This window comes from Coptis chinensis, chromosome 7 (assembly GCF_015680905.1).
Source record: "Coptis chinensis isolate HL-2020 chromosome 7, ASM1568090v1, whole genome shotgun sequence".
NCBI lineage: Eukaryota > Viridiplantae > Streptophyta > Magnoliopsida > Ranunculales > Ranunculaceae > Coptis > Coptis chinensis.
In genome coordinates, this window is record NC_141462.1 from 39,604,110 (window position 1) to 39,627,686 (window position 23,577).

The 23,577-nt window shown below is 36.1% G+C and overlaps 2 protein-coding genes and 2 long non-coding RNA genes across 7 annotated transcripts; 3 read left to right on the plus strand and 1 right to left on the minus strand.

The window, feature by feature from the left end:
* The first annotated feature begins 4,356 nt into the window (after positions 1 to 4,356).
* LOC147487491 (uncharacterized) lies at positions 4,357 to 7,498 on the plus strand. Of its 4 annotated transcripts, none has more exons than XM_086570827.1 (5): positions 4,357 to 5,808; positions 5,924 to 5,969; positions 6,065 to 6,133; positions 6,218 to 6,357; positions 7,408 to 7,498. In XM_086570827.1, exons 2-5 carry the CDS (start codon positions 5,936 to 5,938, stop codon positions 7,465 to 7,467), a joined length of 303 nt encoding a protein of 100 aa, XP_086426953.1. In that variant the 5' UTR covers positions 4,357 to 5,808; positions 5,924 to 5,935; the 3' UTR covers positions 7,468 to 7,498. The 4 variants fall into 4 exon arrangements, 1 of the variants encoding a protein (XP_086426953.1); XR_015201101.1 differs by lacking the exon at positions 7,408 to 7,498 and adding an exon at positions 6,700 to 6,797 and having other exon boundaries at positions 4,358 to 5,808; XR_015201103.1 differs by lacking the exon at positions 7,408 to 7,498 and adding an exon at positions 6,700 to 6,797 and having other exon boundaries at positions 4,358 to 5,808; positions 6,221 to 6,357.
* Positions 7,499 to 8,820: 1,322 nt separating this feature from the next.
* LOC147487492 (uncharacterized) lies at positions 8,821 to 11,024 on the plus strand. Its single transcript, XR_015201104.1, has 3 exons — positions 8,821 to 8,900; positions 10,648 to 10,792; positions 10,904 to 11,024. It is a non-coding gene; the product is annotated as an uncharacterized LOC147487492 (long non-coding RNA).
* Positions 11,025 to 11,043: 19 nt separating this feature from the next.
* Positions 11,044 to 13,032, plus strand: LOC147487493 (uncharacterized). The gene is made up of 2 exons (XR_015201105.1): positions 11,044 to 12,375; positions 12,460 to 13,032. It is a non-coding gene; the product is annotated as an uncharacterized LOC147487493 (long non-coding RNA).
* An 810-nt stretch (positions 13,033 to 13,842) lies between these two features.
* Positions 13,843 to 22,217, minus strand: LOC147487494 (magnesium-chelatase subunit ChlD, chloroplastic-like; the record flags this gene model as incomplete). Its single annotated transcript, XM_086570826.1, has 14 exons — positions 13,843 to 14,144; positions 14,242 to 14,395; positions 14,497 to 14,595; positions 15,935 to 16,042; positions 16,421 to 16,576; positions 17,469 to 17,669; positions 17,847 to 17,991; positions 18,353 to 18,450; positions 19,142 to 19,234; positions 20,189 to 20,312; positions 20,540 to 20,856; positions 20,938 to 21,022; positions 21,584 to 21,762; positions 21,930 to 22,217. Coding segments are annotated over 13 exons (1,923 nt in total), but the record flags the coding sequence as incomplete, so codon positions are not given.
* Positions 22,218 to 23,577: the final 1,360 nt, after the last annotated feature.

The window sequence follows — 23,577 nt, forward strand, 5'->3', positions numbered from 1 at the left end:
GCATTCAGTTTCCGATTTCTTGTTAAATATTATTTGAGGTTAGTTCGATGCATTTGCATCCAGTTTTCAGTTCTCCATTAATTGTTTTTTTTTAACTTTAGTTTCATTCAGTATTATATATTTTTTAAAATATTTGTCATTATTGCTTTGCCGTTATTTTTTTTTCATTTTCTATTATATATTTTGTGATGGTATTTTTTTGTATAATTGTTTTTAACTATGTTTTGAGGCCGTGCTAAGAATATATTCGAAATAAGTCGGTGTTTTATCATAGACACTAAAATTGTATGATTTGTAATAGAAAATTAGTTTCTACAAATCACATATTTTTTAGCAATTTTTTTGATTTTATCAAATATATAAGAATTGGAACACTAAAAGTGTTTGATTCGTAATAGGAAATTATCTTTTACAAATCACCTATTTTTTTAAAAAAAAAATTATTTGATCAAATATATAAGAATTAAAAATACACTCAAACTCTCCAAATATAAGAATTGGAAATACACTCAAACTCTCCAAAGAGATTCCATGTACGTGGGATTGTAGGCTATTAGAAAAGACTATTTTTAATATTATAGTACCACATAGGAGAGAAAAAAAACTAACTCTCATATTAGAGTGCCACATAGGAGAGAGAAATTCTTCCATTAGAGGTCTCTGCTTTAGTATATAGATAGTAGATAACAGCAAAGCATACCGTTTCGCTCCCCACTATTTTCTTCCCTCGCAAAAAAAAAAAAAAAAAAAAAAATTAAAAACTGCAAAGCGTTTCGCTCACTCTCTATTTTCTTCCCTCGCAAAAAATCCAAGCTTTGCAACAATTGAGTAGAAAATGCTTGATCCCTCCCTCTTTCAATCCCTCACTGATTTCTAATCTGTTATTTTTTCCATCCCCTTTTCCATCTCTTTATTTTTCATTTACATCCATACACAGACTCTAAATAATATTAAATTTGATCAGGCACAAATGAATATTGTTACCAGAGAGGAGGCGAAAAAGTCAAGATTCTTTCGTTGAAGTATTCTTCGGCAGAGATACAACAAGAGGAAGATTGAGTGTCTATGTAATAGGCACTTAAATAAAAGGTCCCGACCGATTTCTAAACGTTCTACGCCTAAAGTTTGTTTACATTCACATACTGTTGTTTGTGCGGATGGCACGACTACAACAACCACAAGCCATACACATGGTTGCACCGTTGCAAATGATGGAGTTAGTGTGACTTTGCGAGCTGAACAGTTTAATGATGGAGTTAGTGTGACTTTGCGAGATGAACAGTTTAATGGATGTTCACATAATAATGAAAGAGACACAGGTATGATTAATGGGTTATGTTCTTTTTTTAGTTATGGAGTTATGTATGGGTAACATAGATATGACTTAAATTTTTAATTTCATTATAGGCCATCTGTTGGAGACGCATTATTTGGGGCCAATGGAATATATCTGCAATCATTGTGGAGCATTTGCCTGGTATGAAGAAAGGAACCAGAAATCGAAACGGCCGCGTCGTCCATCTTTTTCGATTTGTTGCCAAGCGGGAAAAGTCCAGTTACCTTTACTAAAAGACCCACCTCACTTTTTGGGTCAACTTTTAGAATACAGAGGAGGAAGAAGAACGCAGGAATTCAGGAGAAATATCCGCGCTTACAATATGATGTTTGCTTTTACATCAATGGGTGGGGAGGTAGATAGGAAGATAAATAAAGGCCGGGGACCCTATGCCTTTCGGCTAAAAGGTCATAATTATCATAGGCTTGGTACTTTACTACCGAGCGAAGGATATAAACCCAAGTTCGCACAGTTATACATCCATGATACGCAAAATGAGGTACAGAACAGGTTGAATTCACTTTCGAAAAGGATGACCGGGAGGACAACTTGGATCCTGAAATTGTTAAAGGTCTTATAAAGGTATTAGATGACAATAATCATCTTGCACGAACTTTTAGAATGGCACGAGACAGGTTTCAGCAATGTCATTTTTAGATGTTAGGTCAGCGGGATTATTGGAAGTCGTAGTAGGGATGCAAGGCAATATAACCGCATCCAACTTCATGCGAGGTTGCTACTATTATGGTGGGCAACGGTTTTGGAACACAACGACGGACGGGATATTATTGTTGATAGAAAGGATGCGGCTTGAAAAGAATAAGTGTTTTGTATCCAAGTTTTATGGCTATGCAATATCCATTCTTGTTTCCTTATGGGGAGGATGGGTTTATGGTCAAAATCCCTTTATCGCGATGACACGGGTGGAGGAAGGACTACCAAAGCGTCAAAGGGTCGAAGATGAGAGAATTCTATCGTATAGGATTCAAAGAGAGGTATGAAGAAGGTCGGCCGATCCGTGGAGGTCGGTTGTTTCAACAGTATGTTGTAGATGCTTATGCTTGCATTGAAGAAGATCGCTTATTTTGGTATATAGATAATCAATCCAAAGTCAAAGCAGAGCTATACATTGGACTAATGGATGCAGTTGTTGCAGGCGACACTACAGCTGCTTCTGTTGGGAAGAGAATTGTCTTGCCTTTGACATTTACAGGTGGTCCATGATATAAGATACAGAATTATCAGGATGTCATTGCTATTTGTAGGTGGGTGGGCACACCAGATCTTTTTATTACATTTACCTGCAATCCAAATTGGCGTGAAATAAGAGAGGGGTTGAAACGTATAGATGGACAGAAGGCAGAGGATAGGCCAGATGTTGTTGCACGCGTTTTCAAGATGAAACTGGATGCACTTATGAAAGACTTAAAGCAGGGTCAGCGCTTTGGTCGGGTTCTTACAGGTATATATAGATTCTCGCACCGCGTTTTTTTTTGCTACACTCTCACTTCTTAAGGTAGCATACTATATTAACTATATAATTTTCCCCTCCCTGCAGCGGTTTTCACAGTAGAATTTCAGAAGAGGGGACTGCCGCATGCGCACATCCTATTGTTTCTTCATCGTGATGATAAGCCAACTACCATTACCGATGTTGATAAAATAATTTCAGCAGAACTACCTGATAAGATAGCTGATCCAGTGGGATATGAACATGTTGTTCAGTTCATGATGCATGGGCCATGTGGATTATTGAAGAGTGATTCACCTTGCACAGTAAAAGGAAAATGTACTAAGCATTTTCCAAAGAAATTTTGCAGTGAAACTTCTTTTGATGATGCCGGGTTTGCTGCGTATAAAAGAAAAGACGATTTAAGAACAGCTACGAAGAGTGGGATTTAGTTGAGCAATGGTTTCGTAGTGCCCTATTAAAGAGACTTGGTCGTAAAGTTTGATGCTCATATCAGTGTAGAAATCTGCAACCGGGGGAGATCGGTTAAATATTTATTCAAGTACATAAACAAAGGCGTTGATAGGGCTCTGATTGTGGTTGAAGAGAATTTATCTAATGTCGAGCCAGCGGAACAATCTACCGTTCAAGAAGTGGATGAAATTAAAACTTATCTTGATTGTAGATATGTATCTGCTCACGAAGCATGTTGGCGGATATTTAATTTCCCAGATTCGATTCAAAGTGAACCGGTGTAGAGACTTTCCTACCATTTAGAAGGTGAACATATGGTTATCTTCCGTGATAGAGACCACACAGTTGATGTAGTCAATAGGCCAAATGTCCAGAAAACTATGTTTACAGAGTGGATGTATACAAACTCTTTGTATGAAGATGCTAGGGAACTCACGTATGTCGAATTTCTAATTAAATGGGTTTGGCACAAGGATGAAAAAATATGGACAAGAAAGGAAAGTGGGACAAAAATTGGAAGATTATATTATGCTCATCCAACATCCGGAGAAAGATTTTATCTTCGTTTGTTATTAAATGTTGTTAGAGGTCCACGGTGCTACGAAAATATTCGGACAGTAAATGGTGTCACATATCCTGATTTTAAATCGGCATGCTTAGCTTTGGGATTGTTAGAAGATGATCAAGAATGGCGTGAAAACTTTGGTCGAGGCGGGTTCTTGGTCTACACGCAGTTCTTTACGTGAATTGTTTGTCACACTTTTGTTATTTTGTGAGGTCACAAATCCACTTGAACTTTGGAGTGGGCATTGGGAACTATTGTCTGATGATATTTTGCATAGAGAACAGAGGGAATCAAGGGATCTTACTTTGCAACTTAGTGAGGCTGAAATTAAAAATTTAGCATTGAGAGATATTGAAAGAATTCTGAGCGGCCATGGAAAAAAGCTGAAAGACTTCTGCATGCCATCACTGGATTCTTCATCCTATCAACACCCGCGTAATAGTTTGTTGAGAGAGGAACTGTGTTTTGACAGAGATCTTCTTGCATCTGATTTTTCTCGGTTACACAGTGGGCTTAATACTCACCAAAATATTATTTTCGATGTTGTCGTTGAAGCTGTTCATTCGAAAAAAGGAGAGGTTTTTTTTGTCTATGGGAGTGGAGGAACCGGAAAAACTTATTTGTGGAAGACAATAATATCAAGGTTACGTTCTGAAGGAGAAATAGTTCTGGTGGTGGCGTCCTCGGGGATAGCTTCTCTTTTATTACCTGGGGGAAGAACTGCACATTCAAGGTTTAAAATTCCGGTCATAGCTGATGATGATTCATGTTGCAACATTCCAGTTAAGTCACAATTAGCTCGCCTAATACAAAAAGCTAGCCTCATAATATGGGATGAAGCTCCTTTAAACCATAGGAATTCTTTTGAGGCAGTTGATAGAACTTTAAGAGACTTGATGCGTGGAATAAATCCTAATTCAGAAAATAGGCTTTTTGGCGGGATAACAGTTGCTTTTGGAGGAGATTTCAGACAAGTTCTTCCTGTGGTTAGGGGTGGAACCCGAGAAACAATTGTTGGAGCATCAGTAAATAGATCATACATTTGGGAGCACTGCCGAGTTTATACATTAACCACTAATATGAGATTAAGAGATACCGAGATTGACAGTGTTGGCGCGGAGTCGATGCAAGAGTTCAGAGAATGGATATTGAGACTTGGAGAAGGGAAGTTGCCTGCAATTCGGATGTTTGAGGATGAGGATGAACCATGTTGGATTAAAATACCAGATAGATATCTTATTCCTTGCAGTCCTGATCCTATTAAGTAGATAGTCTCAACCATCTATGAAGATTTGAAACAGTAATATAAACATATTGACTATTTGCAAAATAGATGCATCCTGACTACGACAAATCAGATTGTAGATGACATAAATGCTCATGTTATTTCTCTCATACCTGGAGATTCACATACGTATTTGAGTGCTGACTCGATTAGTTCAGATTCCATGCCAACTGAAAATCAGGATATTTGGTATCCTACTGAATTTCTTAACACTTTGGAAATGTCTGGTATGCCAACACATGTTCTTCGGCTAAAAGTTGGAGTGCCGATTATGTTGCTTAGAAATTTAAACCCGAGCAGAGGACTTTGTAATGGCACTAGGATGATTGTTACCATTTTAGGAAGGATAGCTTTTGAGGCAGAAATCTTAACTGGTAGCCACATTGTAAATAGGGAACCGATCCCGATCATAGTGTTGTCTTCATCTGATTCGAGCTGGCCTTTTACTTTGAGACGTCTACAATTTCTAGTTAAGATATGTTTTGCGATGACGATAAACAAGAGCCAGGGTCAAACTTTGAGATATGTTGGAGTTTATTTGTCAAAACCTGTCTTTTCACACGGCCAGTTATATGTCCCTGTATCACGGACGTCGTCTGCTGATGGACTTAAAATTTTGATCAATCACCCTGACGGTGAAAAACTAGGTTATACAAAAAATATTGTTTACAGAGAGATTTTAAATAATTTGCCTACAGGTAACGCTTTAGAAATAGTTAAATTATTTTTAAATATTGCTATTACGAGCTTCTTGGTCTAAACAGTGCTATTATTTTTAAACAGTGAAATTATCATGGGTTTTCTTTATAACAGATTCTGGGTCTGATGCCGACGCTGATCAGTCACAACCCTCACATTTGTGAATACAATCCAATTTCTTTTCTTTTATGTGGGCTCCCATAATATTCTCAAAGGTATAAAATTCGCTTTTGGCCACTTCACTTTACTTTATAGATAAGGGGGCCAATCCTAATACAACAGATGATGCAGTCTTTACTCCATTGCACTATGTTGCTGAAAGAGGTTTTTTTTCCTTTGCCAATTTTTCTGTTTCAATGGATGTTCTTTATTGCTTTGAATCACTAACTTGGGTTGGTATTATCACAGGAGGCAACCAGTTATTCGAACTACTACTTTTGAGAGGTTCTGAGGTGAACATTGTCTCAAGTCTCGAAACGCCTATACAGAGCGCAACGAGTGTTGGAAAGCATGAAGCATTTCAAACATTGTTGAATCACCGTCCTGATGTAAGATTTCGTTTCATATCTATGTAACTATGTTAATGTAGGCTACATCTTATCGTAGGATCCTGGATATTGTGCAACGGTTCTGATTTCTATGCTATGACACTTTTTTGTTATCTTTATATCTATTAGAACATAAATGACAATCATGCAGTGTAAATTTTTATTTGTTACTACTAATATTAGCTCTATCAAAATCCTAATGTTATAACATCTTTGTTTCTTATCTTATGCTATAAGACTTATGATGTTTTTCGCCTCTGTTAAGTTTTTTCCAGTTGGAGCTAATATAATGTTTTTCCCCCTCCATTAAACTGATGTATGCTAATATATGTACATTCGCAGCCCGAATTATACTATCACAGTGCCAAGACACCCCCCCCCCCCTGGCAGTTTCTATTCTTGCGGAGTCTTTGAGTTGCATTGACATTTTTATGCAGGTAAGAAATTTACATATTTGTAGGTTTTGTGGTGAAGTCTGACAACTTTGAATTTAAGTTGAATGGTTGCGGGTAATAGTCGAATGTATTGCAAAAGGTCTTGGTTCAGAATAGAAGTTCCTTGGCTAAACGAGAAACTCAAAGTGGCCATAGAGAAAGTGTGGTGTTGGGAAGCTTGGGAATTTCGAGATGTGCTCACAACATCCACTTAATCCAATGCTAAAAATCTTATAAGGGGGTTTACATGTCTCCTTATATTTCTTAATATCGTACGTAGATCCATTGCCTTGCTGTATAAATTATATAAACTGATGATGGGGCCTCATCCATTACCGGGTAGAAACATAGAAATGAGAAGAAATTACAAACTTATAAATGAAAAAAACAACAACATTGGTGGTGTTGTCATTTCAAAGATGCGTGAGAACTGAGAATCAGAAAAGGTGGTGTTGTCATTGACAAACACTTTCTTTGGATGGACAAGCACCTCTACTGCATAGTGTCTAGAAGACATCCCGAATCCTCTATTCCTTTGTCTATAGTGATTGTTAATTATGGCTCAATTTATAAGCTGTGGTATATACGTTTCACATTGTAATCATGTTGTTTGCAGATATGTTGGTACTTTACCAACTTTGGGAGCAGTTCAGGATCAAGGGTTCAGTTGGCATAATTGATAACTCAGTCCCTGATCCAGTAAAGCTTCAGGTAAGAATCGCTAAACTCTGGTTATCTTGCTTCAGCTCAGAAGCATCGTCCTTTTTATATTTCATCCAATATGTTAGCGGTGGCTAGGATTTATCGTGTTAAAATGATAAACATAGGCTTTGACTTCGCCTTCCATTTTATATATGTTACATGCTTACTTAACGCGTCATAAACAAGTTACTTTAGTTCGAGGGTTTACGTTAGCTTTTCGATATAGTTAGTGCTACCATCTAAACATCACTAGAGCAATAGGAAACATCTCCACAGACCACCACCTAAAGATGAGTCACCTTTTAAGACAAAAAAATAGTCCCATATAATAAGCAACTACTTGATCTATAGTTCCTTAAGTGCTCGAGGAAGCACCATAAAAATCTTATTCAATACGTAATTATCGCAGCCTTCGCAAGCATATATCGTGATCAACGGATAGAACCCACCCAACCTCTATACAAAGAATGACATAAGCAACACGAGTCAACACTTCAAACCAATTAAATATTCCCGCCACTACTCTTCTAAGGCTTGGTATGGGGAAATTTTCACGAGTCTCTAACTACCTTAACAAGGTTGAGTAAAGCCCCGATGAAATACCCTTTGTTCCCATCTCTAATTTTGATGTTGACAACATGATTGATTTGCCGATGGTCCTTATAACAAAACAAACGCTGTTTTTAGTTTTTACTACTGAAAAAAAAGATTTTAAAAAATGAGCTACATTTAGTTATTGGTTTATGTATATAATGACAATTTTGATATGAATTATTTAACTGTTTCTTAAATAGTAATTGCTTCTCGATTGTTTAGTCTCATTTCACGATATGGAGAAAAACTTTAATATATATATATATATATATATATATATATATATATATATATATATATATATATATATTTTATTTAACATTGCTTATCTACACAAGATTCCCACAATTATGTGGATGAGAAAGCTATAGAAGTCTGGGCCTTTGAAACGACTGAACTGTTGTCACCCACATGTATGATGAGGCAATGTGTAACATGTATAAAGCTCATACACTTCATAGAAATCTTCTAAAACCATAAACTTTCTGTTCTTAAAATGGAAGGTTAATGCACTAGAATAGATCTTAAACTCACTTCGAGATGCCCCACATCTTCAAAATTCAATCACAGAGCTTTTTCTCGCTCATATCGACTTCAAATTTCCCAAAAATGGACAGATCCATCTCACGAGAGAAGTTGAAGGGTGTTGGGATTGAAAGAGAGAGAAGTTCTCCAAGTTTGGTTGGGTCCATCAGAAAAGCGTTGTTGGTTTCACGGTCACTGCTTCTTCAGCCTACAAATTGGATTTGTTGTGATTCTCTAGCTCTTTCTGAATCACTCACGGCTGCTTTCCCTGTTTCTCAAGCTCACGAGGTAATTTAATTTGTATATATTCATTTTTAGTTCTTAGTTAATAATCAATGTAACATTGCTTTCCGCTTTATATTTTAGTTTGATAATTTAGTGAAACTATAGTTTCTCAAAAACAAAATAAATAGTTTATTAATTAATATATTGTGAATGCAGGTGAACTGCGTTTGATATTAATTAGCATTTTGTTAGACTTTTAATGCTCTGTTTGGTTCAATGTATTTACATGCAATTGCACCTAATTCCATGTAACCGCCCACAAAACAGTGTTTGGTAGCAAAATGCAAATAGGCGGTTGATGCAACAAGTTGCAATTATATGCACTATATAAGTAGTTTTCATGACATCCACTTGCAGCCAAAAAAGTTGTGTAAATAGATGCAAACACAATAGATGTGCTTTCTCTTATTTAAGATGTGAAAAAAAGTAGTGAGATAATATAACTAACTTTATAAGATGTGAAAAAAAGTAGTGGGATAATATAACCAATTTTACATCCTTTTGTCTTGGGTTTACCAAACACAAGTAAATTGGATGCAATGCAATCAGATGCAATACAATCACATGCCATTTGCAACTATTTGTCATTTGCAAGTCGGTACACCGAACCAAACAGAGCATTAAGTATATACATAAATAGGCCAATCCTATAGCCAATGCCAGGTGTCCAATAGTGCCAACCTGAACTTGATACATTAACTAACCAGGTGTCCAGAGCTTGGTGCTTGCAGCTTATAAATAGGCCAACGCCTTGCAAATTTCCATCGCCCAATCCTAAAGCTTTGATATTCCTTCATTTGTTTAACCAAGGGTTAGGTACTTTGAAGTTTGAACTATATATACATCCTAATAGGCTAAGAAAACATATTACAAGAACACATTGGATAAACAAAAATGGAGGAATTCTCCTCTGTGGTTAATCGGATCTTATTTCACGAGAGTCTCTACCTACCCCCAACAAGGTTGAGTACAATACGATGAAATACCCTTTGTTCCCATCTCGATTTTGAGATTGACAACATGATTGAAAGGTCTACCAACCTTGATTGTTCCAAGGGCTCATCCCTCCTTGAGGCACTTGACTTGATCTCGAACCCAAGAGACCCACGGACAAGCCACTATGTCTCCCACTTCAAAGATGTTTACAAGATTGGTAGTATTGAACCGTGGTCGGTTGGTCATGTCGGCCTTTGGTTTGATCAAACCCCGGTATGGTTATCACCTTTGGCACTATTGGATAGACCAATGAAGTTAAGTCAGTCGAAATGCACCATGAGGCTCTTCAGCAACCGCTACCCGGTGACAATGGTGGTTTTAATGTAAAGATTGTTGCATTCATTCAATTATCGGCGACTTCAATTGGTGTCTCACAATTAGTTCTAGCTCGCAGTATTCTTTCTGCGATAGTCTAAAATTTTAATTCTTATTGAATACATGCTCTCTGCCTTGGTTTAGAGGTATCAACGTTTAGAGTAGAACATTCCATTATAATTGTGTATGTCATTTATCACTTTTGTCGATGGTCCTTATAAAAAAAAACCACTGTTTCAGTTTTCACTATGAAAAAAGAATTTAAAAAATGAGCTACATTTAGTTATTGGTTTATGTATATAATAACAATTTTGATATGAATTATTTAACTGTTTCTTAAATAGTAATTGCTTATAGATTGTTTAGTCTCATTACACGCTACGGAGAAAAACTTTAATAAACTTTAATATGTTTTTCTGTGCATTGCTTATCTACGCAGTATTCCTACAGTCTGGTGACTGAATGCAATTTCAGCCGGCTTTGGAAATCAAACAAACAAAGACTTTGGATATACTTTTACACCATCGCTCATTTGTTGCAATTGTATCGAATCTTATGTGATGGAAATAAATGCACAGTATCAGGTAAATTTGTTTTGATTTTACTCATCTTACCAACCCTAGATGTATCTGTTCCCTGTAAATGATATTATGATTCTCTTCTACATAGCTTATTATGATGTGCAAATTTTTCAGTTATTTACAGATGATGATTAAAGATTCTATTTCTTCTCGGCCAACGTTAAATGCAACAGGAGTTATGAAAACACGTCGACTCATACCCATTTGTGAACACACTTTCAAAGGGTCGATGCACGATGCCGACTACTACTTGAAGGAGTGGAATAGGGAGCTATCTTGGATTCACATCAGAATTTCTACATGGAACTAACTAATTCGAGCCGTTACATCTACATGAACTTTGTAACCATATTAGTTGTATGATAAAAGAACTACGTGTCGCTTGATCCGTAAGTGGGGTGACAGTTAATCCCCTAGGTACGTAGGCAACCCAGAAATTACTTGGGTACAGTGGCAACTAGATTTACAAAATAAAAATATCAATTCTTTATGAGCATTTAACAAGTGTACTATTACTTTTAATGATTCTCGCATTTCTCCCTAAACTATCATTAAAATTGAGTATAAAGACATCTAATGCCCACTTTTCCAACTTAAATTAAGCTTGGTTGTTTCCATATATGTATATATATGCAGGTATGCAAGGATGGTGGGACTATTTCTACATATTCCAAGGACAATCATCTCTCTCATACTCCTATATATAGTGTGACTATTGTTGACCTTATATACATTAAGATCTTAACATATAAGCGGTGGTAAACTAATGCAATCTATGCAGATTACGTATATTGGTCGTTAAAGAAATCAACAATATAATATACTGTTTAAAAACAATGTAACTCATTTCCAGATTAGTTGTTTATATTGTTCGATAGAATATATTAAAATAAATGTTTTTTTTTTTTAGTTTACGGCTACCTCTTCATTATATCTATGTTTTTGTTCCCCAATAGCACTTATTATTATTATTCAGGTTCATTATATCTATGTTTTTGTTCCCCCAATAGCACTTATTATTATTCGGGCTGATGATTTGACGAAACATTTCAGCAGCAGCATATAATTTAGTTACTTCTAATGGGCTACATTCAGCGTCCCCTTATGTAGCCCACACAGATTCTGGACATTTCTATTATGCCATATGTGGCCGCTATCCGTTGCCCTTCCAAAATGAACGCGCCTCTTCGCCTTAAAGAATCTAGATTGGTGGCATACATGAGAATGTCCAAAAGGTTTAGTATCCGACTCACTTACTATTATGCGTAAAAGGTAATTTTTCTTTGTAAAGTACACTTAATTGTTATGTATTGCAAGATCAAATAGTTATTGATCAACAAGACAATGATTGCTCGGAAGAAAACGTCTTGATTTCCAAGATGGTAAACTCTCACAAAACAAATACAAAGATACCTTTTAACTTTACTTATATGACACTTTAATATTATAATATGATTTCCCCACCGTATTACATTTAAATTAAATGATTCTGATGTTTTTTTTTATAGTTTGATACAAATGATGCTCCTAATGATCGCTCTACCTTGACCTACAAGTCAAAGAGAATAAAGAGGACAACTTATAAAGTAAGTATGATATCAAAGTTTTCAAGACCAGCTACAACATAAACATATCACTTACTAAGCAAAATTAAATTGTTCTGTTTGTAGAAGTAAAATTGATGATAGTCGGATAACTGTGGAAGTTGGCTAGGAGTGTACTGTCTTATCTATATAAGTTATTTTATTTTGACTTCTTTTAGTATAATATTTGTAATAATAGATGAATAATACTAGGGGTGGCACGCATATGCTGTTTAAATTGAAACTCTAATACAAATGGGATTGAGATTCCCTTTTCATCCTGCATTTAGATCGTGGAATGGACTCTAATATATGACAGGGCGTTAGGTTGCAGACTTGCAACTAGGGCTTAGAAGGTCAGAATTATATTCATGTTGTGTTTGAGGCAAACTGGCCTCTTTCGTTTTCTGCAAAGTTTAGATATGAGCTTGGCTCCTTATCCTCTTCCCTTATTTTTAGAACAAATCCTTATCCTCCTCCTTTCCAGTGTATTTCTATCTAACAAAAATCAAACAACTCTAATGTTTAATGACAATATTTATTACCGAATCAGAAACTATAAATAACTTTGATCACGAGCCATTATTTTGTTTGCCTCATATACTTTCAACCGTTGTTGTCAGATAACATCCAAGTCTTTTCTCAAGATAAGAATTTGACATATTGACTCAAACTTTAAGTTCAAATGGCTTAGTACGCAATATATACTTCATCTATGTTGCCTGTATACCATCTAATTCTTTACTCTATACAAGAATTCAGATGGCTTAGTATATAATATATACTCTTTACACTTCTATATCTGTTACTCTTATCTAGGGGTTATAGTTATAATCTGTTTGCGAAAATCTTCATTGGGTCTATGAAAAAAATTGCGGTTTAACCCCGTGCTTCTCGATTGGCGTGTTTTTATAATAATCTAGGATTCCGGGTATATCAAATGCAAAGATCTCATCGACCCTTTATGCCTTGAATTCCATAAGATGTCTGTTTTATTACAAACTTTTAGTCACATGATATGAAGACTGCTAGAGGGAGTGGCAAAAACGAAAGAGAGAAAGGGAGAAGGAGATGCATGTGGACTACCGTTATAAGTCAAGAAATTACTTATGAGTCGGACCATCCTTGGATATACCAGTTCAAAACCTCCGGGGGTTGAGTCAATGAGTACAAATGCAATTAGACTATGAAGTACCGGAGTCATGTTCTTGATGAAATCACGATGGCTGGATCAAGAATAACAGTACAAAATTTAAACTCTACACTTCTATATATGTTGTTACTCTTATCTACTTTCTTAAATTTAAACTCTACCAATCCAAATAGATTAGCCTGTGCAACGCACAGGCTAAAGAACTAGTAAAATACTAAAGTCTAAATTCTAAAACATCGGGCAGTTAATTTGCTTTAGCGCTCACAGTGTTTCCCTCAAATAAAAACAGTTTTTTAACCTAATTATCATAAATCGAGTTTTTGGACTGCATTTATTTTTTCAAAAAATGTTTTTTCCCTAATAAACAATTTTTGGCAATAAATAAATAAATAGGATCCAAACACCCCCTTTCTAATGAAACTTTTCAAAACAAATACTTCAAAGATGATAAACATAACACTGGTGGGTCATCTTACAAAGTGTTCTTAATCAACGTTACCTTGAGCAATTCTGGCAATTTCCTTGGCAAAGCCAGTCGAAACGAATTTGTTTTCTGTGTCAATTACAAGAAGAGACATCCCTGACTTGTATATTTTCCGGCCACTTCCAAAATTTCATCCTTTGTTGAGATTATACGACCAAGTCAGTTTATTTAAATATGAGCTACGAAATAAACAAGAAGTTATATTAATTTTCTTAGGGATGTGAGGCCTTACCTTTAATTCCTGCGAAGAAGGTTTGGGTGTATCTGCAGTAGCAACAGCTTCAGGATCAGTGGACCTTTTAAGCGATATGTTTGCACGCCCATCAGTTAAAACAACAATCATCACCCGACCAACATCACCACTCTTCTCTATATTCAGCCCAACCCTAACAACCGAAGCAGTTGTAAGAAGAATCATATAAGAATGCAGCTATCGATATAGCAATGAGCAATAGAAGAAACCAAGGGATCTCTAAGAACTGGTTACCGTGGTAAGACCATGAGCTAGGGGAGAACCTCCTCCACATGGAAGTCTCTCAAGACGTTTCCTGGCCATTGCAATTGACCTAGATGGAGGTAATAACCTCTACAGAATCCCCACGAAATGGAATAATAGAAACTTGTGCCATATTATCAGTGCTAACAGTCTAGGAAGTACGGATACTGATACGCGACACGGATATGACACGACACGGATACGCAGACACGACATTTTTCAAAAATATTGGACACGGATACGTCATGGACACGTTTAAATAATATATATATAAATATTATATAATTGAGCATTTTTCACCAAATTCAAATTAAAATGGCAATTCTACTTTATAAAATGACCAATTCAAACACATTAGGCAACAACTTACATGTATAACTTGGATTCACTTCATCTTTCTTCTCTTGCATCTCTTCTTAACTTAGATTTTATTTCACTTGTTTTTTTTTTGTTGAAGTTCCAAAAAAATTTCTTGTATGTGTGAGATTACCGTCCCCCGTGTATCCCCCGCGTGTCGGAAATTAAAAAATTAATTATAAAATCGGATACTCCAAATCGCGTATCCGACACGTATCGGATGCATATCGGGGCGTATCCGTGTCGGACACGTATCGGACACGGATACTTCACCCTTAGGAACGTATCGGTGCTTCATAGCTAACAATTAGAGAGTAAAATATAAGTATATAACTGATACATAAGAAAAAGAAGGATTGGCATAATTGTCCTAACTGGGTTTTGTACCCATGCAACTCTATCTGGAGCTATAACTAATACTAAAGAAGTACCTAAAGTTTAAAAGCTTCATTTTCGGTGGAAATGAAATTTCCAGTGAGATGCACACACACATGGGAAAAAAAATAAAAACAAACATAGAAACACAGAAAAACTAGTAATATGTAGACAGACTGGTTTAGTCTCAAGAACTAACATGCAATGTATTTCTCACATATTCATTAGACAGGCCCAGGTGTTAGAATGTACCATATTCTGCAATTTTGTGTTAGAACTTAGACGGATCAAATGCCACATCCTCATGCAATTTGCTCTGCATCAATTTTTACAAATTGTCTACCATACTATTCCAGAATTCATTGCTCCAACACATGTTTATCCATATCCAAAATGCAAAATATAAAAGAAAAAACCAGTTCAGTTTAGTAGTGGTTTTACTTTTCAAGGTTGAGACCTATCATCAGCCTGCCAAACCTTTTCTGGACTCTATATAGATCAAAGAGGCACTATGGAGCCCAGAAGATTTAAGGCACTGGTCTACTTGGTTGATGTACCAATGTACAATACATATCTCATGCACAAGTTTCATGCCAAATAAAGTCAAAATACACACCCCATTTAGCAGTATAAGCATGGAGAATACCACTACTTTCTTTACAAGAATTTATTGATCATATTGATAATTTGAATTCACCTGATCTCTGCTTGTATAGCTCTCTGTGAGCAATTGAAGTGCTGCAACTTTTGCATTCTGCATTCGATTCAATGCCATGCTCCCACTAGCATCAACCACAAATATCACCTGCCATGAACTGCATATTTAGAGAACAAAATAATCTGCACTTACTGATGCTAATAATATTATATTGGGTTGTAGGTAGTGGTTCATACTGGATTAAAGATCTCAGATCTGATTTCAGCACTGGTAAAAAAACAAGGACTTATGGAAGGAGAATAATCTTTCCAGCACTAATAACTAAATCCTTTGCTTGTAGTTAAATCATTATCGTTATACTAAAGTTCTTATAGATTGCAATATACCATTACCAATCCAAATTATGCAATAACCAACTAGAGAACCCGACCATTGACAAACATGTTGCTTCATTACAGCAGTACAATCAGCTTCAAAGAAGAACAGCTGCAGAAGGTTAGTTGTAGTAAAGAATATAAATATTACCAATGCTCCTGCTTTGAGTGCCATTCTTTTAGCTCTCATATCAGATTTTTCTACATATACCCTCTTGATCTTTTGAGTGTCTTTCTCCCTTCGCAACTTCTGATATGGTGCAGCTGCTCTAAGAGTTGCATCAACAGCTAGTCTCTTAACTGGACCCTATTAAGACCAAAATGCAGGTTCAGAAAAATAGGCAATCTGTAGAGAAAATGAAAAGTCTAAGATTTATCTACAGTCACTTTACTCAAATTAACTGGAATTTTCAGTTTGCAACTTTGATTTCTCTCCAATTTCCATGTTCAATTCTATATTCCAGGAATACACAATTAGTAAGCCAATGCACATGTGATCTCTTTGTGTATTTTCAGTGTTCAGACCATCAAATTGTAGGAATAGTCGTACATATAAGCCATGAGCAAACATCAGACTTTTAGCAGAACTTACTGCTATACTTGTTGTATAGTTCAAAGGACACATGACTTAGATACAGTTCAAAGGTTCGACCACATCCTTTGACTAATTTTATCACTATAAATAAGATTTTGTTGTTCATTTATCGAGCAATAATGCTGAAGCTGCAAGGATGCACATAGACTGTTTGCCCGCAATGTGTATGTGGTCAGTCTTGTGCCTGCTGTTTTTACCATGATCCCTTCGATATACATTGTTGGTGCACAGTTTATGATTACTATGAGGGTGCTGGACTTAATATACGTATGCACAACTCCTGCAACTACACCCTTGGGGCCAGCTTAATAAATCAAATTAATTTCTAATACATATGTTACTGCTAAGCTATATTAGACTAAGATCCCTTAGCTAATCATATTGGGTTGTGACTAGAGGCGTTTTAGAGGAATCAGGTTGACATAGGAAGGTTGAAACTAAGTGATTAGTACTAATGTAGTCTCAATCAAGAGAAGTAAGATATTGAGGGTACATAACCTTTTTTTCTTTTCGAAATATCAGGAAGGGCATAATTTTCAGAAATGGAGCAAGACTAATGAAACAAAAAATATATATATAAATAAATAAAAATAAAAAAATCAACCTTTGGAAGCATTGGTTTGATGTATCTCCCCCTATCCTCTGAAAAGATAACATTCTTGGCCCGTCCAGCTTTTCCCTTTCGTTTCTGAGCTTGTTGTGCCAAAAAGAGAAGCTTCTCATCAACAAGGCCGCCTTCAGCATCAAAGATAAACTCCTCAGGTATTTGGCCTTGCTGTTGTTCATTTTCTTCGTTCTCATTGTCCTGATAAGAGTAATAACTTTAATAAACAGAGCTGCGTTACATAGTGGAATTGAAGTTTCATATGAGAGAGGCCACAATAGCTAAATAATCAAAAAATGATCATGGAGAGAATCAAATGGTTCATCAAGCAGTATGTAAAGAGAAAACAGCGAAAGTGCACGTTTGATTAGCAGAAACCTCTTGATCTTCCTCCTCACTCTGGTCATCTTCTTTCTGGTCCTCTGCAGAATCTTGATTTTGAGGAGGAGGGGGTGGAGGCGGCTGATTTTGCTGTTCTTGTGGATTCTCGTTGATCATTGAACGAGGAAGAATGACCAGCTCTATACCTGCATGGGAGAAAAAAAATTAGACAAGAAATTTTGTGTTTGACTTAACCTGCACTGTGCACTTCATTTTGTGTGCATATGTGGCTAGAAGAGCGAGATATTTTTCCCCTACTACATGTGGACATTTGTGTAGTTGGGTGAATAAAGAAGAAAAAAGCTAAATTCATCATCTGCATTTTGATACTACGAAAAAATAGTTGTGTTCTCATCATGTCAGTAGCACAGGTATCGCTTGAAAGTCCAATATACTTTCAAAATCAGTAGCCTAATAATTATGTTGTCCATTCCATCTATATCCATGATTGGCTAAAGGTTTTGTGTGAGTGCAATGTATAAGAAAAAAAACATTAATACTTGACAGCTTTCTTGAGGTCATCCACATTGACTTTTTCGCATCCCCCTAGAGCAGCTAAGCATTTTGCAACACGGGCGGCATAAAGATATGCTCTGTGCCCCTGTAAAGATGATAAGCTTTACACAATAACATTTCATATCTTTCTTTACAATTTACATAATAGAATAGAAATGTTTACCAACATATCATGTTGAACATTAGTTAAACACCACAATTCATCTTCAACAAGATGTCATAATTTTCTGTCTTGTAAAAACATAAAGAATAAATGCAGTTATGATCAGGTTCAGTAGTAGTGAGGTTCTGTGGGCCATGATGGGCACATTGGACCCACAATAGAAGTTATCATAGGGACCTTTTTATAAAAATGATACGTGCCCAAGATTCCTAGGTATGTGGACTCTGCTATAACACATTTACAGTTTACCGCCTGCAGGGTTAACTCTCATATGCATTCCTTTTCTGACTTTTTCCTGATTGATATTCCTTTGATGGGTGATAAACGAACAAAAAAACAGTAACCTAGTAACCGTATCACCTACATATTCGTAACACGTTTCTGCCGCTGTATGTCTAAGTATAGCTGTATGGAAATTCAAAGTATTGAACAAGACGATAGACAAGGTGTTTATGCAACTTCCTTTTTCCATACAGAGAAGGTAAGACCTAGGATAATAAATTGGAAACGTTTAACTAATTAGTTCTAGCTAATTATTTAAAAACATTCAAATGACAATCCAATTTGAATTAAAACTTCGAAAAGGGATCATTAGAGATTCAAGCATATAAACCTCGCAACCACCTCGCAGGGCTTCCATAACCAGGTATTTCAGTTGCTCCCTGCTGACACTGACATCTTTCAAGTATTCCCTTGCCAAAATGATCTGCACCACTAAAAGATTACAAATAACTCAACTGTTAACTGCCCACCCAGAAAACCAGGTATTGTTTATGTTCATTGTAATGAGGAAAAGTTAATGAGAAAAACTAATCAGTCACCAAGACAAACAAAGTCATGGCTACATTCAAGACTTAAGAATGATCTTACACTTCATGCTGGTTCAATTATATAATAAGACAAATATTTCATGTAGAATAATTGATGTATCTTGTTGGCGGAAGCTTCAACAATGGATGAACATCGATAAGATATAATAAATCAAACACCTAAATCTAGGGTTTAAACCTTCAAACATGAAGAACAATTCACAAAGAATTAATAATCAATAATAACCCACTAACAATGAAGGCCTAGATGCCTTTATCTAATTAACCTTGTTCCTAATTCTATTTAGAAGCCAAAATAGAAACCTTACTAAATAACCTTGATCTAAAACAAGTAGCAAAGTCTTCTAACTTAATAAGACTACTAATAATATAATTAGAAGCTTCCATGCCCATGCATCAATAATCATCAGAAGTAAATCGAAGAATCAACAAAGAAGTTATTTACGGAACTTGCGCATATGATTCTATTCTAGGATTGACTCGGATGCAGGTAGTCAAATATCTTATTTTGCTGTGCACAACATGAAAACTATGCTTATAACAAGAGAGAAAACAGCAGAAAGAGAGAAGTACTATTACGAAAAACTACGAAAAGGGGATGTGGGTTTAACAAGGAGCGAGCAAATTACGAAAAACTCTTGGACAAACACTCACACCGCAACAATTCAAGTATGACAAGCTAAAATGACTCTTAGATATACCATATACATAATAGTGAATTGAATCCTTTTGGGAATCAAATCCTAAACATTATTCTACGATTGCATGGAACGGAAATATAGGCACTGAAGCACATATATAAGAAGATTCTTGTATTACAGGAAAGCTACCTGAGTTCTAGCTAGATCCGTTTCTTCCCCAACCATTTTGAAGACTTCATTGCTACACTCCTGAAATTTTGTTGCAATGCCAACAGCTGCAACACGCTCATCAAAACTCATCGGAAGATCTGCGCTGTACAGGAAATGTTTCATTGGTGGTAAACTAAGAAAGATAATACATCTGTGACATCTTTTTAGAATGTCTAATATCCACGCAAAGTATCCTCACACTTTTAAAGGAAGTATCTTTCTTGATATGAAAAAACACTATCATTGTACTTGATTGCAAATGCAGACTACTAAACCATAAAGTGGGAAGTGAAAATTGGAGTGATTCACCAATATAAATGACATTTTTACCTCAAGTTGATTGCAATGCGGTCTAGTAAGTGTTCACGTACAGAACCTTCCTCTGGATTATATGTGGCAATGAGCAGTGGCTTGCATGGGTGCTGAAAGCTGATTCCCTCCCTTTCCACGGTGTTAACCCCCTCAGATAAAACGTTAAGCAGTAAATTGCTGATACCCTCATTTAGAAGGTTTATCTCATCAACATATAAAACACCTCTATGAGCTTCAGCAAGAAGTCCTGGTTGGAACACAGTCGTTCCTGTCTTTACAGATTCCTCGACATCGACTGACCCAATAAGTCTATCTTCTGTGACAGCAAGCAGAATCTGCAGTCAAATGTAAATATAGTATTATGAAAAACTACAGATCTAGGATCCAAACGTATCAGATGAATTTATGAGTAATACCGGGACAAAAGGAGACCGCACAATAGTCGTCTTCATATTTCCAGCAGCATCATATTCCAATTTTTCAGATAGACCATCTTCCCATCTTCAACAGTACATTAAACACATGAGCAGAAATTACAGAGGTATATTAAGCTAATGCACTAATTTAAAGCCATCAAAGCATTCAAAAAATGAAAAAATATGGTGAATGTCACTTGTGAGGTCTAAGGCTGTTTTAGTTGCAGTTGTAGATTCTCCTGATGGATATTACGCACATGACCTAATCTACTAAGACCCTTTGGCTTGCAGGAGAATGAGATATGAGATATTTTTAAACAGGCACTTCTCCCACTTAGCAATTTCAGCAGTAGGAATCAGCTTGAGTAGCCTTGTCAACTGAAAAAGTAAATTTAGTGTCCACCAAAATAATGCCAGTGCACAATTCTACATCCAGCTCTAGGTGAGCATTTAGATCATGAAAATGCCGTTCATGTAGTATCACAATATATCTGCTGTTGTTACTAAATGAAATCGATTAACATTGATCATTCAGATGCCTCAAGCATTCAGAATTAAGCTATGTCGAATTGTCGATGTCTACGTCCCATGTTTATTAGTCGAATATGAATGCTAAAACTACTTTAAATTGAATCAGTGTCCTTACTCCTGGGGGCAGGTTGGATCGGCATTTGAAAATGAACCAACAACTACTTCAATTGGTGGAAGAACCACATGTCGCCCACGCGCCATTACTGTCTTGGAAGTTCCTCGCTTTCCAGAGATGGCAATCCCGCCAATCTCACGGTCAACAGCTCCAAGCAATAGTGCAGTTTTAATTGCATCCTATATATATAACATAAAAACACTAGTTCTTCTTACACAATTCATACATTGCCTAAATATTCAAAGGTGCACCAACAAAAACAAGCCAAGCATTCACATATTTCACAAAATATCAATAATTGCAGTACTTATAAACAAGCCAAAAGTTAAAAAAAAAAAAAACTCACTTGGCCAACAGCAGCCAGTGGGAAATACTGTCTACCATATTGAGTCTGCTCTTCATTCTTCGGTTCCGAGACGACAGAAGCAGCTCCATTGACTGACTCAATAGTTGCAGATGAAGCAGAAACAAGAAAAGGACGAACAAGAGGAGTGGGTCTAAGAAAATGGTTGAGGAGACGAGTTGGTTTTAAAGAAGGAAGAAAATGGAATAAGAAGAAGAGGTTGAAGCTGTTTGCAAGGTAACCATTTTGAGAGGGTGAGTGAAGAAGCAACTGATATAACTGATTGTCTTCTTATCTACATGCCATTGGAATGATTGATTTTTAAGATAAAGGCTAAAGATTACATGAGGTTCTGCATGTCCTCATTTTGGCCCAACTGCAATAACGTTTCATATATTTTGGCCCAATCTATTTTGTTTTTTACCAAGATTTGGTGGCAATAACAATTTTGTGGAATATGGATCTTCATTGACATCCATGATCCATGTAAAGGTACACTTTTGTTATTCAATTGCCTTATTTTGATTACTTTTCCACTTTTGTTTAAGTTATTTATTTCTTGAAGCACATAAAATAGATTTGATTTTGAATGGGATATTCTTATTTGTCCCTTCTAAATAATACATAGAGAAATCTGATTACTAATGATATTACTGTGCCTACTGAAGAGCTATAGTATATAATCTTAGCCTGTTTGTTGATTTTAGTGGAAACTATTCCTACCTATGTTGCATGGACACTGACGTGCGGACACTGACACAGCGACTCGATTATATCTCAAAAAAGTAGGACGCAGACGCGGCAAAAGACGCGGAAATTAATTAATATTTATAATTTTATTTTATATAAATTGAACATTTAAACTAAATTAAATGTATCAACATTCATCAATTCAAAACTATTAACGATAAATAGCCAAAAAAATTAAGTTTAATAGTAACTCTAAGAAAGTTACTATAACACCCTGTTTGTTTTTTTTTTTTTTTTTTTTTTTTTTTTTATAAAAATTATAATAATAATAATAAACGTTCTGGGGCAAGGGGGGGCTATGTGGCCAAAATGTCATTTGATTGGTTTCTGTCTGTCCTCATCTATTCTCGTCGTCTTCCTCTCCCTCTCCCCTCTCCCCTCTCCCCTCTCCCTCTCCACTCTCCACGCCCTTTCAATCTCTCCGCTCACGCCCCCACTACTACGCAGTATACTAGTAATCTTATATATAAAGTGGATACTAGCTTTTTCGATTAGTTCCCGTATTTTTGGTTTTAGGCTAAAGTTTTAAATCCCAAGGGTACCGTAAAGTTGGACAGCCAATTCAAATTTTGCTTTTCATTAGAAGGGCATATATGTAATTATACACTAAACCTAAACAGTTTCCCACTTTCCAAATTGTCGCATCGTTTCAGGTTTCTAAAACTGTTCTTTTTTATTTCTCACAAGGTCGAAGGTCTTAACTATTTTCCCACGAACAGAAAATAATACCGTCCAAAGGTCTCTTCAACTTTTGATTGCTCGGCCACCACTTCGTTCGTCATGGAAGAGGGGAGATACACTTATCTTTTTGTTATCATCACTATAATTTCAAATCCATTTGTTTAGCGACTTCCAAATCCATTTGTTTTTTGCATTGTTCCAAATCCAAGACTTGCAACTC

Excerpts from the sequence above, each read along its gene's own strand:
- LOC147487491 (XM_086570827.1), top strand. The coding sequence starts at position 5,936 with ATGCCGACGCTGATCAGTCACAACCCTCACATTT. Across the intron at positions 5,970-6,064 it reads CAGTCACAACCCTCACATTT|ATAAGGGGGCCAATCCTAAT; the intron begins GTGAATACAATC and ends TTTACTTTATAG. Across the intron at positions 6,134-6,217 it reads GCACTATGTTGCTGAAAGAG|GAGGCAACCAGTTATTCGAA; the intron begins GTTTTTTTTCCT and ends GTATTATCACAG.